Consider the following 21,669-nt stretch of genomic DNA (forward strand, 5'->3'; position numbering starts at 1 on the left):
CTAATAAGCAAAGAAAATTAGCCTCTGTTTACTAACTAGCATGCGGTCTAAAATTGGGGTACTGTATTGGCCAATGATAAGTACTCTGAGCGATGGTTGCGGACAACTGCACCTGCTAACTCCCATAAGCCAATACACCATTTCGGTCTTCCCGAGAGTTAAAGAACCCCCATGTTATAGGCCTCGCGTGGCAAATCTAAATGAGAGCACTTCACTCACATCCTACCACGACGCTAATCATGCAAAGATTGGTCATAAGTCAACAATAGTGTCACTTCCCCTCATTTTCCGTTTCTCAATACGGAGAACTTTCCATTTCCCCGATTGGTTAACAGGCCTTTTGCAGGCTTCTCGCCTCATCCCTCGGTCATCTCTCGATTCACTTCCCGGCTCGCCTGTCGAGTCGCCTGTCAACCCACCTGTCGACTCCCCTGTCGACTCACTGTTGACTTACCTGTCCACTCACTTCTTGTCTCACTTGTCGTCTCACTTGTCGTCTCACTTGTCGTCTCACTTGTCGTCTCACTTGTCGTCTCACTTGTCGTCTCACTTGTCGTCTCACTTGTCGTCCCACTTATCGTCTCGCTTCTCATCGCACGTCTTGTGTCGATTGTTAATTCATTTCTTCACTCACTTGTAGTTTCTGTTGTCATCTCACTTGTCGAATCACTACTCTTCTCCCTTCTCATCCTCCTTTTTTCATCATGTCGCAAGGCCCACACTCGTATCCTTTCTTCCGAGACACTACAATCATGTTCGGGCTAGACATCGGACTTCATGAGCACAAAGATATTTTGGAGAAGGCAAACTGTTTTTCGGGTCTCCGAGCTCACCTTGAGCAAGACAACATGAAGTTAAAGACGTTCTCGGCGAGCGATTTTAGCCGCAGTACGAAGAGAAAACTATTCAACAAGAATATCAACAGAGCAGCTCGACAATGTCCAGGAAGCCAAATACTGATAGCATTTTTGGACAAAGAAAATGCGGAAGGCGCTCGTTTTGATCTCTTTATGCTGGCATGTTTCTCACTATCCGAGCACCATTTCCAACAAATCGAGAAGCATGGGCTGAGCGAATTATTCCCTCACCTGCTTCGACGAGTTATCGGCAGGACCGACCTCACGTCAGCATTGATTGACAAAATGGTCACCATTATCAAGGAAACTTGTGGAGATGACGAAATGGGGAAATGCATATTGGGTTCGTTGCACACGATTGGATTAATTTCGCAGGCTATAAACGCATGCTAATCATTTGTGGAAGACGCTGTACATCATGCGTCCCCAAACAAGCTGGTATATGCTACTCGATCCGTACCTTCGGATGTTTCCAGGTTGTACAACGACCAGACACATGTACAAAGAAAGCGAGGCTTCGAAGAAGTCATTGATCAACAGGAGAATGAAGGTTCAAGCAAACGACGGCGTGAGTATAAAGATACCATTTACTCGGATTGTTGCTAAAGCATTGTCTCAGAGGTTCAATATATGTTCTCAAGGGGGCAGCGAAACCAAATAAAAAATCTCGGGTATTTGCTATCTCACGCAGTTAAACAGAGTAATTTGTGGAAAGGAGAAAGGCTTCGCAACGAAACAGCCACGGATTGCCTGACGACAATAATTCCTGAAGGGGAGAATGAAGACATCTCACTTAATTTGTGGGTAGGCCGACACGACGGGCTTGCTTTGCTTAGCGCTCTGAGAATGGAGCGGACCTGGTCATCTTTATCCAGCCGTCAATCACTTCAACCGTGAAACCGGCAGGGACTGAGAATGTTTCGAGTTTTGTGATATCGTTTTTCTTAACAAGTGGTTCTGTGCCATTTGATGCTCTCGGGTCCAATATTCTGATCAATGCGCACGACGCGCATCTTATTTCTCTTGGGTATTCTTCTGCAGAGAAAATCATTCCTGGCACGTACTCCAGTTGATCTTCGCCCACTTTCCACGTTGTGCTCTATTTCAGACTTGTCTCAGCTTATGACCCATGTAGTCCAACAGAAACACCTACTTCTTCGCTCATGGTCGGACTCTCAGTCAAGTTGCCGGGTAAGAATGAGTATAGTCCACAAAGGAATTATCCGCTTCAAAAGTGATCTGGAAGGACCGTCAGTGGGACGATAGTGCTTGTCAGGGAGGACAGAGTCACATTGTTGGCCAGCAACCCAAGAATGATTTCCAGCCCGCTCAACACAGCAGAAATGGGTATCGCAGTAGAACAATTATATCTCCTTCTTTCAATTCAGTATTGTCGACTTCGGTCATGCAGAGCCTAGGGGGCGCCCTAAAATCGACGTCGTAAGTCAGCCGAGGCAAAGGATTGTCGCAAATATGTTCTTTTGACTCACGCTTGGTCAAATGATGACCGGACTGAAAGACGGAACTTCTGTGAAACTCTTGGCCTCACTTAGCTGATGCCCGAATATATTCCACAGCAGTGATATAGGTGACCAAGTCACGTCACTTGGAGGGGCAGAACTTTCCAACCGAGCCAGGTGGGGTGGTATGACTGGTGTTGCCCAAATAGCACGTGACTAGACAATCGTTAGTTGTTTACTAGTCTTACCTGGACAGATAACTAACTTAACTTCAAATTATGCTTACGTAACAATAGTAAGCCTGATGATAGAAGCCAGGGTAGCGACGTTTCAATACGCGAAATATTGCCAAGACATTTGGAATAATAGGCCGGTCAGGAACTTATCACGGTGGATATGTCGGAGTTATCAGCATAATGGTGTTTATGTGCAGTAGAAACATAGCTGCTTTCTGCTGTTCTCGGAAGACGATAAAAGCCTTCGAGCCAAAATGGAGCCGCCACAGGCTGGAACTGCCAGAGGCCCGGCAAATTATGGATCTTTATTGCCTCTGGTTTATAGGATACCGGCAGGGCAAAAGAGGGTCTCCCGGGTTGGATTATATCGGCGACGCGGTAGCAGTGATGTTTGGCACTTGACTTCCACTTGACGTGGATGAGATACTGTGTGGATCGCCTAGTTGGAATTACGTAGAAGCTGTCTAGTAATCAAACTAGTTCTTGCTACATATACTGCTTAGCCGATGCTGCCTAGCTGATCTATCTAGCTCGCCGGATTTGATACCTTGTAAAACCAGGCATACAACAGTAACGTAGTTATCTAGTGCTACTTCCGCGCTCGACAGTCAAACGGAAGAACATGTCCAGAAATCCCCAGCAGCTCTCTCCAATGGCCGAACTACGCTCGTAATTGCCCATCGACTGAGCACCATCATGTCAGCAGACCGCTTTCTGTTTTTAGAAAACGGCCTGGTAGCCGAGAGCGGCACCCATGAGGAACTGGTGGATATGGAAGGCCGTTATGCCGGCATGTGGCGAAAGCAAAATGGTGAGGAGAAATCTCAGGCCCAAGATAGGGTGGACTGCATCCAAACGGATCAGCTGTAGGAAAATCCAAGTCATAATGGTCGTTCTAGCCACTGAAACAGTATCAAAAATGAGGTGCATTTCAGTTCTTGATATTTTTTGCCAAGATCCGAGGACCGTGATCCATGGCTCTGACCACCATAGATCTGTGAGGAGTTGTCGTTTAGTGATGGCTAATAGCAATGTACAACTGTACCCCTTAGACAACGATCCTCATGTTCTATACATTAGCTTAAGCGTCATTACAAGTCAATCTCAAAAATACAAGTAAGTCCACGTAAGTAGGCTTTACAACTGACATCTCTTTCACGTCAGATTGTGCATCCTGCTTATGGAGTAACCTTGCTTGCCTTATGCTTTTTTCCTATTCTCGCTTCACTTATTATTTTGAGTGCTTTCAAGTAAATGGATCTTGACTACCAGTTCGATTGCTATGACTGCCAGTTTCCCATTGGAACCTGGTGAATTGCCTAGCTACTGGGTTTGTGTCTGGGATACTGCCAGATTTTAGTTCAGTGATAATCCAAGCTTGTGGAAAATGACGATGTATCAAGACAGGAGAAATTGACGACCTGGTGTTTAAAGATTGAGAGCCTAGGTCTTCTTTTCACCCCACATGAGGATCAGCCGGACTGTCGCATGTCGGCGTCCTTCATGAATACGTAAGGATCTCACCTCCTGTCTATACATATCGAGCTAACTCCCCCAGCCTCCAAGACTGGTGGCCTTCGAGTTCATCCCACCATTAACCAATCCAGAACACTCCCGTCGGTACCTGTACCGTATGGACTTACGTAGAATTCAGATCATAGTGACAGAAACTTCTGTCTGCATCTGCAAACTAGTTGTAAAGGTGAACTCACTTATATTCTATGGCCTGCATATATATTCGCCACCAAGGGGTCTACACTAAATGTTGAAGATTAATCCATATCAGCCGAAACAAAACAATCCTGATTGATCTCTCAGGCAGCGTAAAGATACCAAAAGAATGTACTGCCAACTCAATACTCAAAGTGTCTACGAGTGTTATTAAGACTCGTGTCTATTCAACCTCTATGACCGTAATTTCAGGCACAGAGACTGAAACCATGCGGCCCTGTAGACAAATGGCGATAGAATACTGTCAATCCAAAGGGGCCAGTCCCAGCAAAGCACATACAGCTAAGCAATATTCCCAATACATTGGATACTATCCAAAATTTTCCCAATCGATTATCACGAGGCGTACCCCTTCTTGGACTTGATGAATTTTCCGGCGGAGGATGATGCTTTTCCTTTGTAAATCACCGTGGCATTGAGCTAACATCTGCAGTCTGTACCTACTTACCTGGATAAAGCAGAGCGGATCTTACGCAACACTCAGTCCACCGAAGAAATAGCTGCATGTTCGAGCCCGGACTAGATCCGCCCACCGCAGGTACTGTGAAATAAATCCATCTTCCAGAAGGGAACAGGAACAGGATATGTTGTAAGAAATTAAGGGCAGCTGGGAAAGGGGATGTTGACTGTTAAAAGGATGGTTCAAGTTTGCTTTGGGGTAACAGTAGGCCTGGCTGAAACTTGACCCGTGGGCTTTCTTATCCAGAGAGCGTAAGGCCTCTCGATGCACGTGTCACATTTGGAGTACAGTTCAAATACATAAAATAACCAGATGAAGTTCCCAATACTGGTACGGACCAAGCTGGTGCTAGTGCCGAACTATCTGTCGCATTTTGAAACTGATCTGCACCAATGTGACATATTTCTGACCACTAACGCAATGACCAAAAGATCTAGGTCTTGGCCAGGCGAGGTCAGCCGGATTTCCCCTAGAAAAGCTCCACTTAGGTGTATGACCGGGGCTATATTCCTAGGAGTAACCCTAATACCAATGTAAAGTACGCTTATAGCAATCATCCACTAAAAGTCTAGTACTATCACATTGCATAACCTATAAGTAGAACCCCTGAAAGGGTCAAAGCTTCGGGCACAGCAGACCGTGATTTAATCCGGTTTAATGCGATCTTCACTTTTCACCAACCCATTGGACGAATCCCTACCTCATTTTCTTTCCATTCGGTCGGTTGCAGTTAGGAAAACCTTTTGTCTCCATCTAATAATCGCTCTAAGGCGAATTTTGAATCTTTGGTACGGCTTCTTTTTTTGCTCAACAACATGATTTGAATAGTGGGCAGTCAGCTAAATGCCTTTAGGACAATATTCACTTCAACCTTCGAGAACGGCTACAGCCAGATTTGTTCCATGCGTGGCTCCTGGAGTCCTATCGAAAACCAGATCTCGGCGCAAATGGGTTCACGCTCGCTGTCATCCGAACTTCGAGGTGAGTCTGACCACTAAGGATTTGGATCAAACAAAGCTCATCCTTACCATCGAAGAACAATACGAAAGGCTTGTAGAACGTGAGAGTAGGTGCCAGTGGTTCGAGCAATATCAAGCACCATCCACAGTACACCTGCCTAGCGAGCGATGGCAAGGCCTTATCTCCCTACACTTGAATTTGCTTCACGAGCATGAACAATTTTTCGTTATGTGCCAGCATCCATCAGCCAGCCTAAGTATCAGAAATGTTCCTAAAAAATACGCCATGTCTGATCGGATGTGGCGGTATGGGATCCATTCGTTGTTGGAGATCCTACAACGGAACCTCCCAGAGACTTCGAAGCACATGCTCTGCTTCATCGAAATGGTCTCATTGGTTCTAAAGCGGTTAGTTCTGTCGAATTCAGCACTTGGGGACTCATTGTTCGAACAACTGGGTGATGTGGCACGATATGGTATGTTTGCGGCAAAGATGGATAGCAGACATTGGAAATTTATGTCGCAGTATTGGTACCAAAAGGCTGCGGACCGACATCCTGGTAGCGGAAAATTCCAACATCATGTTGCGGTTTTGTCACAATCTGATCCCCTTCGGACACTCTTTTATCTTACCAAAGCATTGATCAGCGTGCAGCCATTTCCAGACACTCGGGTGACATTTGGCCGTTTCTTCAATGACTGGGCTAATTCGGCACCTCGAAAAATCACCATGACCACTTCCTTCATCGCTGCGCATTGTGTGCTACTTGCTGGTGACTCTATTCAGCGGTTTATGACTTTGACAAATGACTTCTTGTCTCTCTTACCATTGTACTTGCAACACCATGGTCACCAAGGACAACACACAGCGTATATCATGTCCTGCAATTTGGCGTCTGTATTTAATTACGGCGATCCTGCATTCATGGCTATGGTATCCTCTCAAAGCCGGAGTGGGCATACTCCCCAGACAAATCAACTGGGTCTAGCCAACCAGAAGCAAGCATATGTAAGCAATTGTCTGATTAACCAACCTACATATCCAACTAAACAAGCCATCTAGGGAGTCCATTTAACTTTTCAAACACTCTCGGTTCTTCTTCAGTATGGTAACAGCCACAACTCCGTCCCAGCAATCCATATCTCTCTAGCTTTCCTCTGGTGCGTCACCTTTTATCGCCCTTTCATGGAAAGTTTGGAGGGGGGAGTTCCTTGGACAGCAATCACTAGATTCCTCAATAGACTGATCACACTCAATGCTACTTTTCCGAAGATTGAAGACGCGTCTTTCCCAGCTGCGGACGATGGAGTAGCTCCACAGCTTCCAGAAGATTTCCTGATACGTGGCCAAGCTTGGAGTCAATCATATTACCCAAAAGATTTTTTCAAATATGGATCAGAGTACAGCATTTCGATCGACGAAGTGGACACTGAGGTGAAGATAAGAAGACACAGGTGCCTCTGGCTAGGTGTGCGGATAGCAATGGTAGGTTTTCCTGGCTTGGATCATAACTAATTTGGGGCTACGGACGTAAAAAAATGCTAATGAATTACAGTGCGGTCGTTGGATATCTTACATCCCAATGAAGGGATTCAATTGCACTTGCTAGTAAATATGTTCGCAGGCAGCTATGGCTATCGCAGCTCATTTTTGAGCTGAGATATCTGATGCGAGCCAATGCGGGTGAACCCGTGTCGTGTCGCCTTTCGTTCCGACGTTGAAGGACATTCAGGAGGAAGCCATACGTAGCATATGCTTTTGAAGCCAGAGTGAACTTTTCTCCTTTTTACATTCTACTGTGATGGACAACAGCTTTTGAGCGGAGACAGTGTAGTTTATAGCGTCGTTCTGCTGGGATAACATTTGCTGAGCGGGGATTAAAAAGGCTGGTGAGAGTAAACGATGATGATGACAGACAGGTCACAGAACGCTGATTCCTCGGGCTTTCTCTTACATCTCCCACCTCACTGCTATTTAGACTATACAGACAAGTAAATATTGAGATACTTATTGAATAAGGATTCTCAAGAGCAGAAAGGTGGTGTTTCCAAGGCATCAAATTGAATATATCTTTGGAAACTTACGCTTCATTTCTTGGGGTGTAAACTCTCTCCTATAATTAAGGTATTTCCATCGGAAAACCAACAACGATTCAACAGGTAACCTGCTCACTGCGAATGGCACCGCCTTTACGTCTCCTCCTGGCCAGCTAGTTTGACCCGGTGATTGAAAGCACCACTGCCAGGGATCAGCGATCATTGAGCCAGCCTAGGTCGTTGATGCCTACTGAGCCCTGATCCTGCCGCCGATCGCCGATCTCGGTGGTTCGTATCCGGGAACCGTATATATTGCTTTGACGCAAAAATGAGATGTCAATACAGCCTGGCTGCGAGTCAAGTTTACATATCACATGGTCTATGCCTCACCAAACGGGGTCAAGGCCAATTTCAAGCGCTTTGAACTATCTGAGAGAAATACCGACAGCAGTGCATCAACCTGAATTGGGCTGGGGACTAACAAGTTGACAAGAAGCAGGTCAAGTGGTTGGTGTACGAAACAGCTCAGAGCCGTTGGTATACTCAAGATTGCATTTATGAAAAAGACTCCTTTATCCGCAAATCCTACTGTAGTTTGTGTCTCCAAAGAGTAGGGCAGTTTCTGCTACGTTCAACCGAAATGTACGTTGTAACTGTCGCCATCTCGTCAACCCAGCGTTGGAAAGTTCCGGGGTACGAAACATGTGGCCGAATGAAATATCGCAATTCGTGCGTTTCGGGGTCCGCTGTATTATTCATATTCTCAAGGATTAGCAACTGCAAATATTTGCTGCACGCGTCCCTCAAGATGTTGGCGTGTCACTTATAAGCAGGCCTTGGACAACCTCCCACTTGAAATTGCTATCATCAAGGATTCGCAAAAATAAAAAGGATTCCTATTGTCACATGCATCCAGAAACATGCCAAAGCACAGGCACCTTCAGGCGCGTGTAGTAATTTGACTGGTCAGAATAACATTCTAGGTGCGAGTGAAGAGTCTAGAAAGACAAGAAACACTTCCAATTAGCTGCCATACACAACCTCTCAAGCGGGAAACTAAAACTGATAGAGATACCCTGCAGACAATGGTGGCAATACAAGAGGTATCTGGCCCTCTCTTGGGCTATCCACTTGCCTGAGTCCCAGGAGCCTATCGGCAAATCATTATTGCTGGGGTCTGTCGTGCTTCCATTTGGGAACGGCCTCACGTATACAGAGATGCATAGTGTCTTGAGATAAATGATTAATGTTGAGAACTACAGTTGACTCTAGATAGAAATTAGTGCGAGGAACCAAAATAAAGCGGCTTCCTCGCATTCAGGGGAATCAGATACGCTATGTATGTCCCGCATGTCATCTCTCCTCCATTTCTCGTGTGTACTCCTCATGTATATCCTCGACAGAGCCAACCGTATCTCCTAGGAGCTTATATCTACCGAAGGCATCAACATTACAAGTTTGCGTGCGGCCGTCGATGTCAGCTTACTCATATTGCTGGATTCAAGTATATAAGTATTGATATGAGCCCTGATATTTTTGTGTTCACGACCAACGCATCGCCCGAAACTTGAGGTATGAGATTACCTTGCGAGAGAGGAATACAGCAGAGCCCATTTTCTCTAACCTTTTGACTAGCCAAATAATATTCTTCTCATACTATAACAGGACGAGGCACCATGGCCGATGCTAGGACGTTGTGTGATGAATCCAAAGAAGGGAGCTCAATCGACAACCCTATTATTATCGACGACGACGAATGGTCTTTCCAGCAGTGCATATCAAAGCCAGATGATTCTGATGGGGACACTGAGCCGTTGACTACGCCAGAATTCGAGGCGTATTTCAGTGATAGACGGTTCCACCTTCCACAGGGCAACTCTGAATGCCCAGTGACGGAACCGACTTCTGTGCTGGCTCCAAACAAACTTACACATAATCAAGGCTTTGATTTCCCTGTGTCTGACCTGACTACTTGCACTCATGTAAAAGAGGAAAGACCTGAATCCGCTAAAACTGCCGCAGGTGATGGAAGTACGTTTGTTTGAAGCGCTAATAGAAACCCCCTGTAAATATGTTTCGCTAACGAGTTTTACCTCAGGAGCCTCACAAGACAGGAATGGAAGCTGTTATTGGACAGCAGAGGGTCCGGCATCTTGTGGTAAATTCTACTTTTTGAGGTCCAAGACAGGTGATGAATTGGAAACATCTATCAAACCTCGCCAGCCCAACAATGACCATCCGCCCTGTCAACAAGGGTCCGGTAAACGGAAAAGAGGACACGAACGTCAGGACAATTCAGGATATAGGCGATCAAAGCGCCTAGTAAACGGGGGGAAAAGATGACTGGAGAAGCAGTGTACTCATCTTGTTGCGCTAGTCGTCCATATTCTCTCCTGTCCGTAATACCAAGATGCCATGGAGATATTCTTACATGCCTTGCGAAACCCCCAGGTCCTTTGGTTGCAATTGCAACTTTTGGTGGAAGCCGGTTGTGTTAAGAGGCTGGCCCAGAACAGGAACAATGCCTCATCGTCGGAAAGCTCCCTACACTTGTATACGAAAAGCCAAGTTGTTCAATCAACTTGGCTTCCATTGTGTATCTAAATTCTGCCTCCTGCTTGGCAAATTTCAATAATTCTATCAATGTTTGACATCCACCTTTATTCGGCTGCAGACGTTGTCGTCATTTCTATCTCTTGTGCCCGAAGGTGACATGGTTTATCTGTGATGATCAGAATCCATTTATAAGTGGTACATATACTCTGTCTGGAGATTTTCAACACTACAATGAGTTATACAAGTCACAGTATAGTCGCCTATACAGGCACTACCCAGGTGAGCTTGTGACCCGCTGTGCATAGTGAGCCTTTGCTACATATGCTTTAACTACGTTGAGCGGATGTCGCGTGGGCGCACACTCAGATATGTTTAGAATATATTGGGATTTTCATAAGGTGGCTTGGTGTCTGATAATTATTACTTCCTGAAACCTGTGGAAATCATTATGGTTCCTCCTGCGTTACTATAGTTTATGTTTTCCGCTTTGTAGCCGCCTTTTACCGAGTGAGAATACTGAGATGAGAGACTTCGCATTCTTAAACTGCGGCATGCTATGGCAGATGAATTACAATCTTCATATTCTCCTGTTGTGGATTTTAAGCTCCTACACTCTCGATACGTGTCCCGTACAAGAACGGACTCTTCGGTGTAAAGCACGAGTATGCCAACGAGAATGGGGACAATTGGATGTTTTCTGAGAGTTTCTGTTTGGCTCCTCCTCCAATCTCAATATTTAAGGTCTTTCTGGTATATACATATAGTGAAAACAAGAAAATTCATTCTCGCAGCTTATCTTGATCCCATGGCCGGATCTTTGCCAATGCTCCTTCAGCCTATTTTCAGGACTTTAATTAAGCTTGCAGAGTTAATTTTGAGATGCGGGAGGTAGTATAAAGCACACGACTTACCATTAAGAAGATAAAAAGGAACGGATAGCGGCATTGACACAGCGGTCGGTCACTTCGCTTGGAATGGCGTCCTCATAAGGAGTGTTGCAGCTGCTACTGGTGCTTAGGGTGATGTTGTTGCCGCTGTCTGTAGAGACCATGACCGATTCCGTGTCGGTTTCCAGAGTCTGACACCCAGCTTCAAACCCTCCGACCTCTTTTCCCGCGCCTGAACAATCGGTCGTGGTATAGTAAGTAACTGACCACAGAGCAGATGCTGATGTGGCAAGTCCAAGGACGAAAGGGGTGTCAAATCGCATGACTCAGATGTTTGGGTGAAATATATGTTATGGATAGATCAAATTTGGAGTCAGAATACTGTGGGAAGCCCATTTTTATACCTCCTTCCAAGGCAAAAGTGCATCTTTGCAGGCAATACAGCTGGGTCTACAGTTAGTCTGACTGTTTCGACAAAGACGCTATTAAGCTCTGTCCAATTCACCACTCTCCCAATTCACCACTCTCCCAATTCACCACTCTCCCAATTCACCACTCTCCCAATTCACCACTCTCCCAATTCACCACTCTCCCAATTCACCACTCTCCCAATTCGCCACTCTCCCTGTTGAAATATCCCGGTTACTGAGATAATAATGAGGCTGGGATCACGTGCATACATATATACCTGTTCACCAGCCTACTTGTATCTTAGACAACATGCAACACAACAAACAATCAACTCCCCTCAATAACATGAACACTGAAGCATCGCTTAATAATCAACACTCCCAATTACAAAGTAAAACAGAAAGATGTAATGTTTTGAAAGTTGCCATGCCATACTCGAAAATGAAGATCTTTAGTGCTCAGCCGGGAGGATCGTTAGGCGACTATCATTATTTAGATGAGGAATCTGTCCTTCCAGGTTGGCAAAGAGGAGGCGATGGAGTAAGAGCGGACATAAAAATTGTAAGGTGGTTATTAAGAGAGGGCCGTCGGAATACAGGGGTTAAAGATGACAGATTTGCAAAGAAGACATGAAAATGATAATATATCTGAGGGTATCCATTTGGACAGGGCTATATAACTCTGCTTTCCTAACTTGATACCTGTAGATAGATGTTGGTCGTAGACGCTCCTTTACCATCGCCGCCAATTTCTCTGTCTTGGCATACTGACATCGTGGGTCCGCCACAGTGTTTCACGTTATTCTTCTGCTGCCTCTCATGTCTTCTTGAATAATGCACTTGAATTCTGGCAATCCGGTGCTGACGATAGATGGCATTGTGAAAGACTTGTCTGTTCTGACGGGGTTTGGAATGCGCAGGATAGTGGTAGAAACGTTTCATTATCATGTAGTATGCGATCGCTATTGAAATACAAGCTAAAAGACTGCCTCTCATAGAACACGTAAACGCTTTGCATCTCCTGACTCTGTTCGCAACAATTGTCGCTTTGCTCGTGGTCGCTTTGGAACTGGCCGAAATCTCAATGTAGAACGGTGAAAGTCGATGATTAACGCCCGCCCGAGCTCTTCATTCCAAAGGACATTGTCAGGCCGAAGGTCCTCGTGGACGATTCCCAAGGCTTTGATTTCCTTATTCGATTTGTGAATATGTTTGAGAAGCCCCGGTGTCAGCTCCATAGTCTCGGTGCTATCGCCCCCCCAGCCCATGACGAGCATATGACGAATCTCTCCAGCCCCATGAAGAAAATAAATTTTTGCCAAGTCGATTGTACCGAGGAAAACAGGCACAGCAGATGCTTGAGCCTTCCGGAGGATTTGATATACCTGCGCTTCGCGGGAGACTTCTTTCCAGAGGCCCGATGTGGTCCCTTTGCCAACGACAACATACCCATATTTAGCACAAATGAGTTTAAACGGCGCACCGTATGCCCCGCATTTTCCAAGGGGCATGCATCGGTCAATGTTTTCGTCTAATTGTGCTTTTAGTAAACGCATCAAATCCTCCGACGTGACGGGGTGTTCGATGAAATCTTGACCCCGCCGATGGAGCTTCACGTTTGGACAGTAGTCATCCAGGATACCTCCCGTCTGCAGCCCCAATAAACATCGCTGGGTGCAAAATTGCGCATCATGGCGTTTAGAATGGCCGCCTTGATCTCTCCCAGCCTCGCGTTGACGAGCCGCTCGTTGCGCGGAAGGCGAAGATGTGACCTGGCTGAAGCCTCGTTTGCGCCCGGTCGCTTGATTCGAGTCGGAGCCTGACGATTCTGGCGACTGCGTCCGGTGTCGGACATCCGAGGGCGCACAGCTGGCTTGAGACCTCGTAGGCACTCGGCGACCCGCTGTTGGGGATTCCAGTGGAGGCGATGATGGTTGGTAGTCTGAACTCGTTCCTGGACTTACATACTCCGAGTTGGTACTGTCGGAGTGCGGAGCGATTTGCTGCAAGACTTCCTTAGGTATCTGGGAACGAGCGTGGTCGAAGCTAGTTGTCCACAAAGGAAGCCGCGACTGTGCAGTATTTCTCCATTCCTGGTCACGAACAGGGGAATGGAACGCCATCAAACACAGACACAGAACCCTGGCGATGGAGGTCGTCGGCTCTTGGAGTCTTTGTTCGCTGTTGGGATCACAGAGAAAGTAGTACAATGTGCTAGGATCATCGTATCGAACGCGGAGAAGGATACGAGCGACCCCATTAGTGACATAAGAGTACTCGAGTCCCTCCTGGATCATCACATGGTATTCCTGGACAATGGCGGAGCACACGAGCCGCTCTGCGTTGTATTTCAATTTCTCTGCGTGATCCGTCGGGATTTTGTTTGATCTGACCATGCATTTCCATAAGTCCATTTCCCTTAGCCCCACGCGAAGGGCTTCGACGGAAAGCTTGTGGGGCGGCTTGTATTCGACCGTAGTGAGGAGGGTGTTAGTGTCGCCGTCGACTCGGTGGATACAGAACTGATCGGGTCGGGGGTGATGTATGCCTGACGGTTGGTTTGCATTTGTCTCGCTACCGCCGCGTGGATTGAAAGAGTTGGTGTGATTGTCGAACCAGATTCCGTCTCCAAGTCCGAACTCGTCCCGGGCAGCGTCGATTTTGCATAGCTCTGCAATTATATCACGGACGTGATCTTCCACGGCGATTCGTTCGTAGTTCTCGAGACCTTGTTCACTGCTAATTGGACGGAGACCGAATCGTCTGGCATCCTCCTCAAGCGCAATCAAGGGGGTAAACAATCGTGCTCGGGCTTCCTCGCTTGGCCGGAGGTAGTTGCACACAGAGCTGTATATTTTCTGCTGTCGAGCTGAGCAATCGGTCCAGAGTGCTAGTCGTGTGGGACAATATTTTCCGGTGGGAGGGGGTATATTCCCTGTAGTCGAGCGAGATGGTGTTTCGACTCTCAACGGTCGGGAAAGTAAGCTGTGGCAGAAGCGCAGGAGTTCTGCAAATGTCGTTCGTCGATTGCGCTCCCTTTGTTGGTTTTCTCGCTCTTCGGCCTGCTTCCGTCTCTCCTCTTCCTGTCTCTGACGCTCTTCGGCCTGCAAAAATAGTTTCTTGTAGTCGGTGGGGCTGGTATTGGCCATTGGGTTGTCAAAAGGAAGAGAGTGATTAGGGATACCGGTGCTTGAGCTAGCTGGCTTATCAGCTGATCCAGATTCCGGCGAAAGGATTATCCGAAACCCGTTGCTTGAGCTAAGCCCCTATTCAGGCATAGTTCATCAAGTTTAGGGTCCCAACAACTAAGTTACGCTCTTACTCAAATCCATCCGAAGACATCAGGATCGGTCGATGGTGCACCCAAGGGTTCCCACCTCCGTTCGCTTTCACTGCGCGCACGGGTTTGACACCCGAACAATCGCGTAGATATTAGACACCTCGGTCCGTGTTTCAAGACGGGTCGCTTACGACCATTATGTCAACGTCCGAGCCGAAGCGCGTTCCTACCGACCGCCCAAACCGTCTTTGGCATGCAACCCAGAACCGGGGTTCGGTCAACCGCGGCCCGGCGACGCAGTGCTAAGGATCGCAGTTGGACCTGGTTGTAGACCAAATCTTGTGTCGTTTTGGCCATCTGGCGTAAATGTACAATCTTAGAACCCATAATGCGTCACAATGCTATCGAAGATACTGAAGGTATAATGGATCACTTTGCAAGCTCCTGGAAACACATGGCATGATCCCCTGTCCCTAGGTACTTTTGGGATATCGACTGGCATTCCTGTATCCCTCGTGCCCTACCCCTGGAAGTCATTGGTTAGTTCCAGGGATCCTTCATGCCCCCCTGGATTTCGTGCTCAAGAGGACCAGAACAGATGTAAAGTTCTTTTTCGGTTGGAAAATCTTCCGACGTTTGACCCCACTGATCGGCCACCGGCGTCATTCCCCGTAGCTATATTGGTATCGCTGGGGCCTATCGTGCTTTCACTAGAGAAGAATAGGGAGTCTGTGATCGTCTCACGGTCGTTCTTGAATTCAGCTTGACCAATACACACTCGATAACTACTCTCTCTGGATCCACTGCCCAAACCTTAGCGCAGATTAAACAATGAGTGAGCGCGCCGCGTTAAATTAAGGACCGCAATAAGATGCAACTTGTATAGTATTGTATATTGCTACGTTTTGTTACGTTACGTGCCTCGGTCGCCGCTCACCGTTATAAAGGATAAAACCTAACAGTTGCTGTACTGTGCGAGTCGCAAATTACGGTATCCCTTGAATTAATGCGGCCCAATGAAATGATCCATGCCAAGGCCTTAACGGTGGGTCCAGAAAAAATGTACCAAGCGTATTCCTGTCAAGCCAGTCTCGAGAATGACTGTATACATGAAGATGGATAGTGTCTTGAAATAATGATCTATTTAAAGAACAACTACAGTTGACCTTAGATACATGTATAAGTCATAGGGCGAAAAACCAAAAAAGAGGCGGCTTCCTCGCGTTCAGGGAACCAAGACATGTGTGGTACTGTATCATGTGCTGGGCCCAGAGATGATATTCGGAGCACGAGACTATCATTGGAAATGTAAATATCGAAAACTGGTTTTTCACGTTCCCGTAACTGAACTATTTACCGCTGAAGCTGAATACGTCGCTTCCGGTGACTTTAGTTGGCAGAGTAGGAGCAACATATGTCTATTATAGACGGATGCATGGATGGGTGGATGATTTCATTTACCCCAACCTCTCGCCGAAGCGATAAACAGGTTACAACAACTAAATATATCCCATCAATATAGTGTTGCATCAACCAAATTACTCCGCTATAGTCCCTCGGCGTTTTTGGCCCGATGGAAAGAAGTTGGTACAATTTTTTGAGGGAGTTGATGACCACTGTTCCTCACGACCGGTCATTGTCCTCACCAATGTCATTACAGTCCAGATATAAAGCGGGCAGTTCCCTTACCCAGTAGTCCAGAATGACATCATTTGTTAATTATGCAAACCGTGATACTAGCAGCGATGCTCACTCTGGCTCTAGCTACCGCTGTAACAGCTACGCCAAGACCCGTTCTTAATGTTCAGCCTGCCATCAACGTAATAGATTCAATATTCCTTTCTCACGGCTCCGCTGACGAGATCTAGATGCTTTCTGCTCCCATTCGGCTCATTGCCTGGGAAAAGCTTAACTGTATTGGAGATTTTGGTGTCACGGAATTCACCGACTCGGTCCTGGCACGTAATATCTCCAACGCAATTGTTTCCCGCAGTTTTCGACTCAATCGTACATTGATACAGCAGGAGCAGCTGGATATATCCATTACGGATAACGTCACCTCTTGGTTCTCGAACAAGGACCAATTGTCTTATGAAAGCTCGTCCTGTAGCAATTTTTGGCAGACCTATTACGCTGTGAATGGAACCACCTCATGTTATAACACGCCCCCGTTTACCTGTCACCGGTTGTGGAACAACCCAGGATTGCCCACGAAATAGATGAAAAAGAAAATCAAATAAAAGAGTGAATAGATAACACCACCATTGCATTTTCTTCTTGGGATTGTTTCTCCCAATGTGAGTAGGCTGCTCCCAATCCAGCAAGTCACAAAAAGCATGGAAGCAATCTTAGACAATAAGTCATATTACAAACCGATACCTAAGTGACTTTCACACGATCCGCTCCATGAATGCTCATTTTCTGAATCAATCCATATTAAGATGCACTCATGGGGAGAAAGATGCTCGCATTATGTAGACTAGACCCCAATTTTCGGCTAGGTTTCCTTCCATGAGGCGCATCGCAAGGTTACATGTAAAGGAGACACCTGGTTACCCATAATATCCGCCTCGCCAGCCACGTGTTAGCTCCTAGGAGCGCGCGGCGATTTCCGAGGAGCAGATCAACCTTTTACCAATGTATTTCCGAGCTTCGGCGTCTCGGCTAATCTACTCGCGCAATTCCCAGGAGTAAATGGGCAATAAAGATCAAGAAGGGCCTCATCATACCTTCTCTTGGAGAACAGTACCTGACATATCTCCTGGGAGCTTCTATTTTTCCTAGCTCAGTTCACCTAGCTTCCCAGATTGTTGCATATAAATACATCGATATAATCATTAAAACGTGAGTAGCCCATTCAACAAAGCTTGCACGGGCCCATCGTAGAAGCTCAAGGTACGGAAAGATAACTCGATGGGAAAGACAACTTGTTAATTCAGCAAATATAGGACAACTCTGCTTCTGACGCCTCAGACTCGTCCAACAGTATATCATCATCTGTCGCAACACAAGGCAGCATGGGCATTACCAGAGTATGGAGTGATGTACCTGATGAATTGGGATCGGAAGCCAATCCTATCGTTATAAATGACGACGACAACTGTGACGAACAGCACACACCAGAGCAGCATAATTTTGCCGGGAACACAAATCCTTTGAGCACACGAGAATCGCGGGCACATTTGCGCGACAGAGGCTACCACATTGCACAGAACGAGGCCATGCTGACGGATTCAACTTGTGATTTGGCACCATGCCGGTTAATATGTGGTAAAAGCTCTGAGTGTAATTGCTCCCTTGAATCAATCTCCTGTGGCCATCTAGAGGATGAAGGACCCGAAGCCGCCAAGTCAGCCAAGGGCGAAGAAAGTACGAATCGAACAGGGGATGTTAACTCCTTAAAAATTCGTTTTGCTAACGACATTTACCGCAGGAGCCTCGCAAGACAAGAGCTGTTATCGGACGGCAGGGACCCACACGGCGTCTTGTAGTGAACGCTACCATTCGTGGTCCCGTCAAGGCGATGAAATGGAATCATCTATTGAGACCAGCCAACCGAAGAATTATGATCCGCCCTGTCAGCACGGGTCCGGTAGACGCAAAAGGGGACATGGAGGAGAGGACTATTCTGGGAATAGGCGATCAAGGCGCTTGGCAAACCAGAGAAAAAGATGACTGGGCGGGCGGTGTATTCATAATGTAGCGCTACTTGGCCCACTTCTCAATTGCAACTTATATTAGAATTCTATCGAGATACCGTGATATATTTTCTCCTCGTCCCATCAAAGTAGAGAACCCTCCCCCCACCCCACCACCCTGCATCAGCAACTAAATAGAAGAAAAAGCTATCCATGCCTCATCAGTTCGCAGTAACCAATCAATATTGAAACATTTATGTTATCCATTTAACTGTACAATTCACCACCAGACCTTTTTCCCTGAAGGAACAATGATCCGCAGAGGATTCTAGTCCGCAGCTTTTAACCATCTTAGAGACTGCGGCTAGTCCTCTGAACGAAATGTCAGTCGTGAACCCAGCAAAAGCCATCATGCCAGCGCTGTTTGGCGGACATTAATTTTTGAACTGTCCTGCTGTCCCCGATGATAGGAATCTTTATCTCGAATGGTTGATTTCCGTTTCCTTCCACTGCGTAGCTTAATCTTATGCTGCGCTAGATAATCATCCGCAACCTGCTCTGATGTTGCCCGAAAGCGAACGAGCTGCATCTGAGATTTCCAACAAGATGCCATTGGCGTTGGAGGCTTAGTCTCGGGTTCCACCTTTCTAGCAAGCTCAGCCAGAGATTCGGGGATTTCGTTGGGATTTGGTGGCTTGGTCGGCTCCCGCTTCATATACGTCTCAATGTTCTCGTCCACGTCATCACATAGATCGATAGTTTGCAAATCGTCCGTGCTGAAATCGGCTTTGATGTTCCATCCATCAATGTCATTGGAATCGCTGTTGTTCTCGTTGTCAGATTCAAATTTCAATGAGGCCATATCCTCGTCGTCTTGGTCTGATGTGCTCTTGGCTTCGGCAGAGAGTTCCGCTACCATGTCCAACTCTCGCTGGAGCTCTTTTTCTTCCTCGAGACTTCTTGCTGCGACCGAATCTAGTTCATTGCGCTGGACTTCCGCAAGCTCATTTTGCTTTTCGCGATTGGCCATAGTCTGAAGTCCGTCTGCCACGCCGAGACGGTAGCTGAAAGTAGGTGCACCCCCTTTGTAGACACATCCCCATTCCAAGATCAGATTGTGTGCCATTTCAAAGGCTATTGCTGCGGCAACCGTGTTGCTAGCAATTCCGAAGAATGACCATTCCACAGAGATACCAAAATCGGTCGAAAAGCTTTTGCAGTCAAAAAAGGTGCACATTGCCGTCGCTACCCCCTCAACAAAAGCCTCTCTCATGACCCTCCGCGATGAGCCACTTTTTCAATGCGAACGATACTCCGCCCACCGTAGCACACTTTGTTGCTTCTATCATCGTGAGCAATGAGATCTGCTTGAGCCACATTATGCTCACTCATGAGTTTCTGAGATATGAAGAGCGCGGTTTTGGCTTCTGCTTCCGATGCCTTGGCGTGATATGCACGATTCAGACATTTTTGGATTTTTTCTAGAACACTCTTGTCGGCTCGAGCCGGAGCCTGACTTTGATGCTCGCAAGCAGTTCTGATGACAGTTGCCTTCTGGAGAGGCTTCTTAGGTGACATCCTGGGTCTAGATGTTAAATGGAGGGACACGCAAAATCGATTGACTTGTTCGTTGTGCAGAGGAGATGCAAAACTATCTTTCTTGCTCCTTAACACCGTAGTTATATGTAAGCCCTATGCTTTTGTCAGTTTAGCATCGTACATGCGCTGCAATAAGTCGCCGAACAAGCAATTAGACAATGATTCCTTCAGTATATATAAACCTCTCAATACGCCATTCTCCCTCAATTTACTACATTCCCTTGTTGAACCCCTAGCCTTTTTTGCTTTTCTCCTACCTTCAACTAGTTATCAAAAGTTTAATCTGGCCTCATTACTGTTGTTGTCTACTCGAAGAGACTCGAAGAGACTCGAAGAGACTCCCTCAACTGATCTATCAGGTGTAATGAGTTAATCATGATTCATACATTTGCCCTTTGAATAACCCTTGAAAATGTTTATGAACAAACTGCATGGGGGAGCGTGAAGTGAATACGACGTAGTAGACAGTCTGATCAATTAATTTCTAGGCAAACGTTCATTTTCCACATTACCGGTCTGGCCTCACAATTTGATTTATATGGTCATCTTGAGATCTTTAAAGTACAGCGATTTTCGAAAACAGTTTACCCCTCAGACACTCATACTTTGTTTCTCGGCCCGTACCCGAGACAACGCTAGGCCAGATAAGGCTAGCTCATACATGGAACTGATCTATAAGTGGACAATGTCTTACCACTTGCCCCAATAAGAGTTTAGCTTGTTTCGGGTACGGGCCCAGAAACGAAGTTTGAGTGTCTGATGGGTAAACTGTTTTCGAAAATCGCTGTATTTGGCGCCTAAAAGGACTAAAAACAAACAACTGTTTTTCAATTCGAACCCCGAGCGAGGGGATTGCTTGGTCCAAGGGACTGAGCACATACTTGAGTCCAAGACGAGTTGGGATGTTAATCTTCGCCTAACCGTTGTTGCTGTCTCATTACTTCAAGAATACCATCCACTGCTAGCCACCGCACTAGCGTAAAAGGGCCCATTTGTTTCAATGGTCGTGCAAATTGCTTACGATGATGACTTGTTGGTGCGCAGTGTCCTGGCACTAAGTGGAATATTTGTCGTTCAGGTCAGAGGGGCATTTTGAGCTGGCGGCCACCCTCCCCACCAAACGAAACAAACTACAAAATTACACGGGTTCCTTGACAAAGTCTCTCATCCATGTAGAGCATGTAGATTGCCTGAGTAATTCCCCCTTCACGGCGTGTTTACCACAACCCTCACATAATCTGTTTATCGACTAAGTGTTCACCCTCCAATAACCGAAGATCAAATTGTTATAGAACAAAGATAATTTCTATTGTCGAAAGGGCTCCAAGACCATCCACAATAAAAATGCACTCTTCCCCTTTGCAAGCGGCTCAACTGGATTCGAGGATTTCTTGTTGAATTGATGTGCCAATATCGGTGCTAGAACCGAAATTAAATTAATTTTGTAATTATATACTTGCTATAATCGAATTATATGAATTCAGCCAATTCCACGAGATCACGGGGGTTGCCGTCCCAGCAAAATCACCAAGAATGGTTCGCTATGTCCAAATTTATGG

The 21,669-nt window shown here is 46.4% G+C and overlaps 7 protein-coding genes across 7 annotated transcripts; 4 read left to right on the forward strand and 3 right to left on the reverse strand.

The window, feature by feature from the left end:
• Positions 1-704: 704 nt before the first annotated feature.
• PENARI_c039G07396 (uncharacterized protein) lies at positions 705-3,423 on the forward strand (the record flags this gene model as incomplete). The annotated part of the gene is made up of 3 exons (XM_022637037.1): positions 705-1,200; positions 1,264-1,429; positions 3,141-3,423. The coding sequence occupies 3 exons, from the start codon at positions 705-707 to the stop codon at positions 3,421-3,423; spliced, it is 945 nt and encodes a 314-aa protein (XP_022483089.1).
• A 2,566-nt stretch (positions 3,424-5,989) lies between these two features.
• On the forward strand, positions 5,990-7,290 carry PENARI_c039G08915 (uncharacterized protein; the record flags this gene model as incomplete). Its single annotated transcript, XM_022637045.1, has 3 exons — positions 5,990-6,712; positions 6,767-6,864; positions 7,260-7,290. The coding sequence occupies 3 exons, from the start codon at positions 5,990-5,992 to the stop codon at positions 7,288-7,290; spliced, it is 852 nt and encodes a 283-aa protein (XP_022483118.1).
• Positions 7,291-9,416: 2,126 nt separating this feature from the next.
• On the forward strand, positions 9,417-9,902 carry PENARI_c039G11367 (uncharacterized protein; the record flags this gene model as incomplete). The annotated part of the gene is made up of 2 exons (XM_022637054.1): positions 9,417-9,775; positions 9,839-9,902. 2 exons carry the CDS (start codon positions 9,417-9,419, stop codon positions 9,900-9,902), a joined length of 423 nt encoding a protein of 140 aa, XP_022483106.1.
• Positions 9,903-11,150: 1,248 nt separating this feature from the next.
• PENARI_c039G03223 (uncharacterized protein) lies at positions 11,151-11,347 on the reverse strand (the record flags this gene model as incomplete). Its single annotated transcript, XM_022637026.1, has 2 exons — positions 11,151-11,155; positions 11,230-11,347. 2 exons carry the CDS (start codon positions 11,345-11,347, stop codon positions 11,151-11,153), a joined length of 123 nt encoding a protein of 40 aa, XP_022483104.1.
• A 1,238-nt stretch (positions 11,348-12,585) lies between these two features.
• Positions 12,586-14,742, reverse strand: PENARI_c039G10390 (uncharacterized protein; the record flags this gene model as incomplete). The annotated part of the gene is made up of 1 exon (XM_022637049.1): positions 12,586-14,742. One exon carries the CDS (start codon positions 14,740-14,742, stop codon positions 12,586-12,588), a length of 2,157 nt encoding a protein of 718 aa, XP_022483123.1.
• A 1,852-nt stretch (positions 14,743-16,594) lies between these two features.
• PENARI_c039G05825 (uncharacterized protein) lies at positions 16,595-17,092 on the forward strand (the record flags this gene model as incomplete). The annotated part of the gene is made up of 2 exons (XM_022637035.1): positions 16,595-16,693; positions 16,742-17,092. The coding sequence occupies 2 exons, from the start codon at positions 16,595-16,597 to the stop codon at positions 17,090-17,092; spliced, it is 450 nt and encodes a 149-aa protein (XP_022483108.1).
• A 1,828-nt stretch (positions 17,093-18,920) lies between these two features.
• On the reverse strand, positions 18,921-20,089 carry PENARI_c039G12346 (DUF2786 domain-containing protein; the record flags this gene model as incomplete). Its single annotated transcript, XM_022637056.1, has 2 exons — positions 18,921-19,722; positions 19,788-20,089. The coding sequence occupies 2 exons, from the start codon at positions 20,087-20,089 to the stop codon at positions 18,921-18,923; spliced, it is 1,104 nt and encodes a 367-aa protein (XP_022483115.1).
• Between the last annotated feature and the right edge of the window lie 1,580 nt (positions 20,090-21,669).

This window comes from Penicillium arizonense (assembly GCF_001773325.1).
Source record: "Penicillium arizonense strain CBS 141311 chromosome Unknown PENARI_contig039, whole genome shotgun sequence".
NCBI classification, from domain to species: domain Eukaryota; kingdom Fungi; phylum Ascomycota; class Eurotiomycetes; order Eurotiales; family Aspergillaceae; genus Penicillium; species Penicillium arizonense.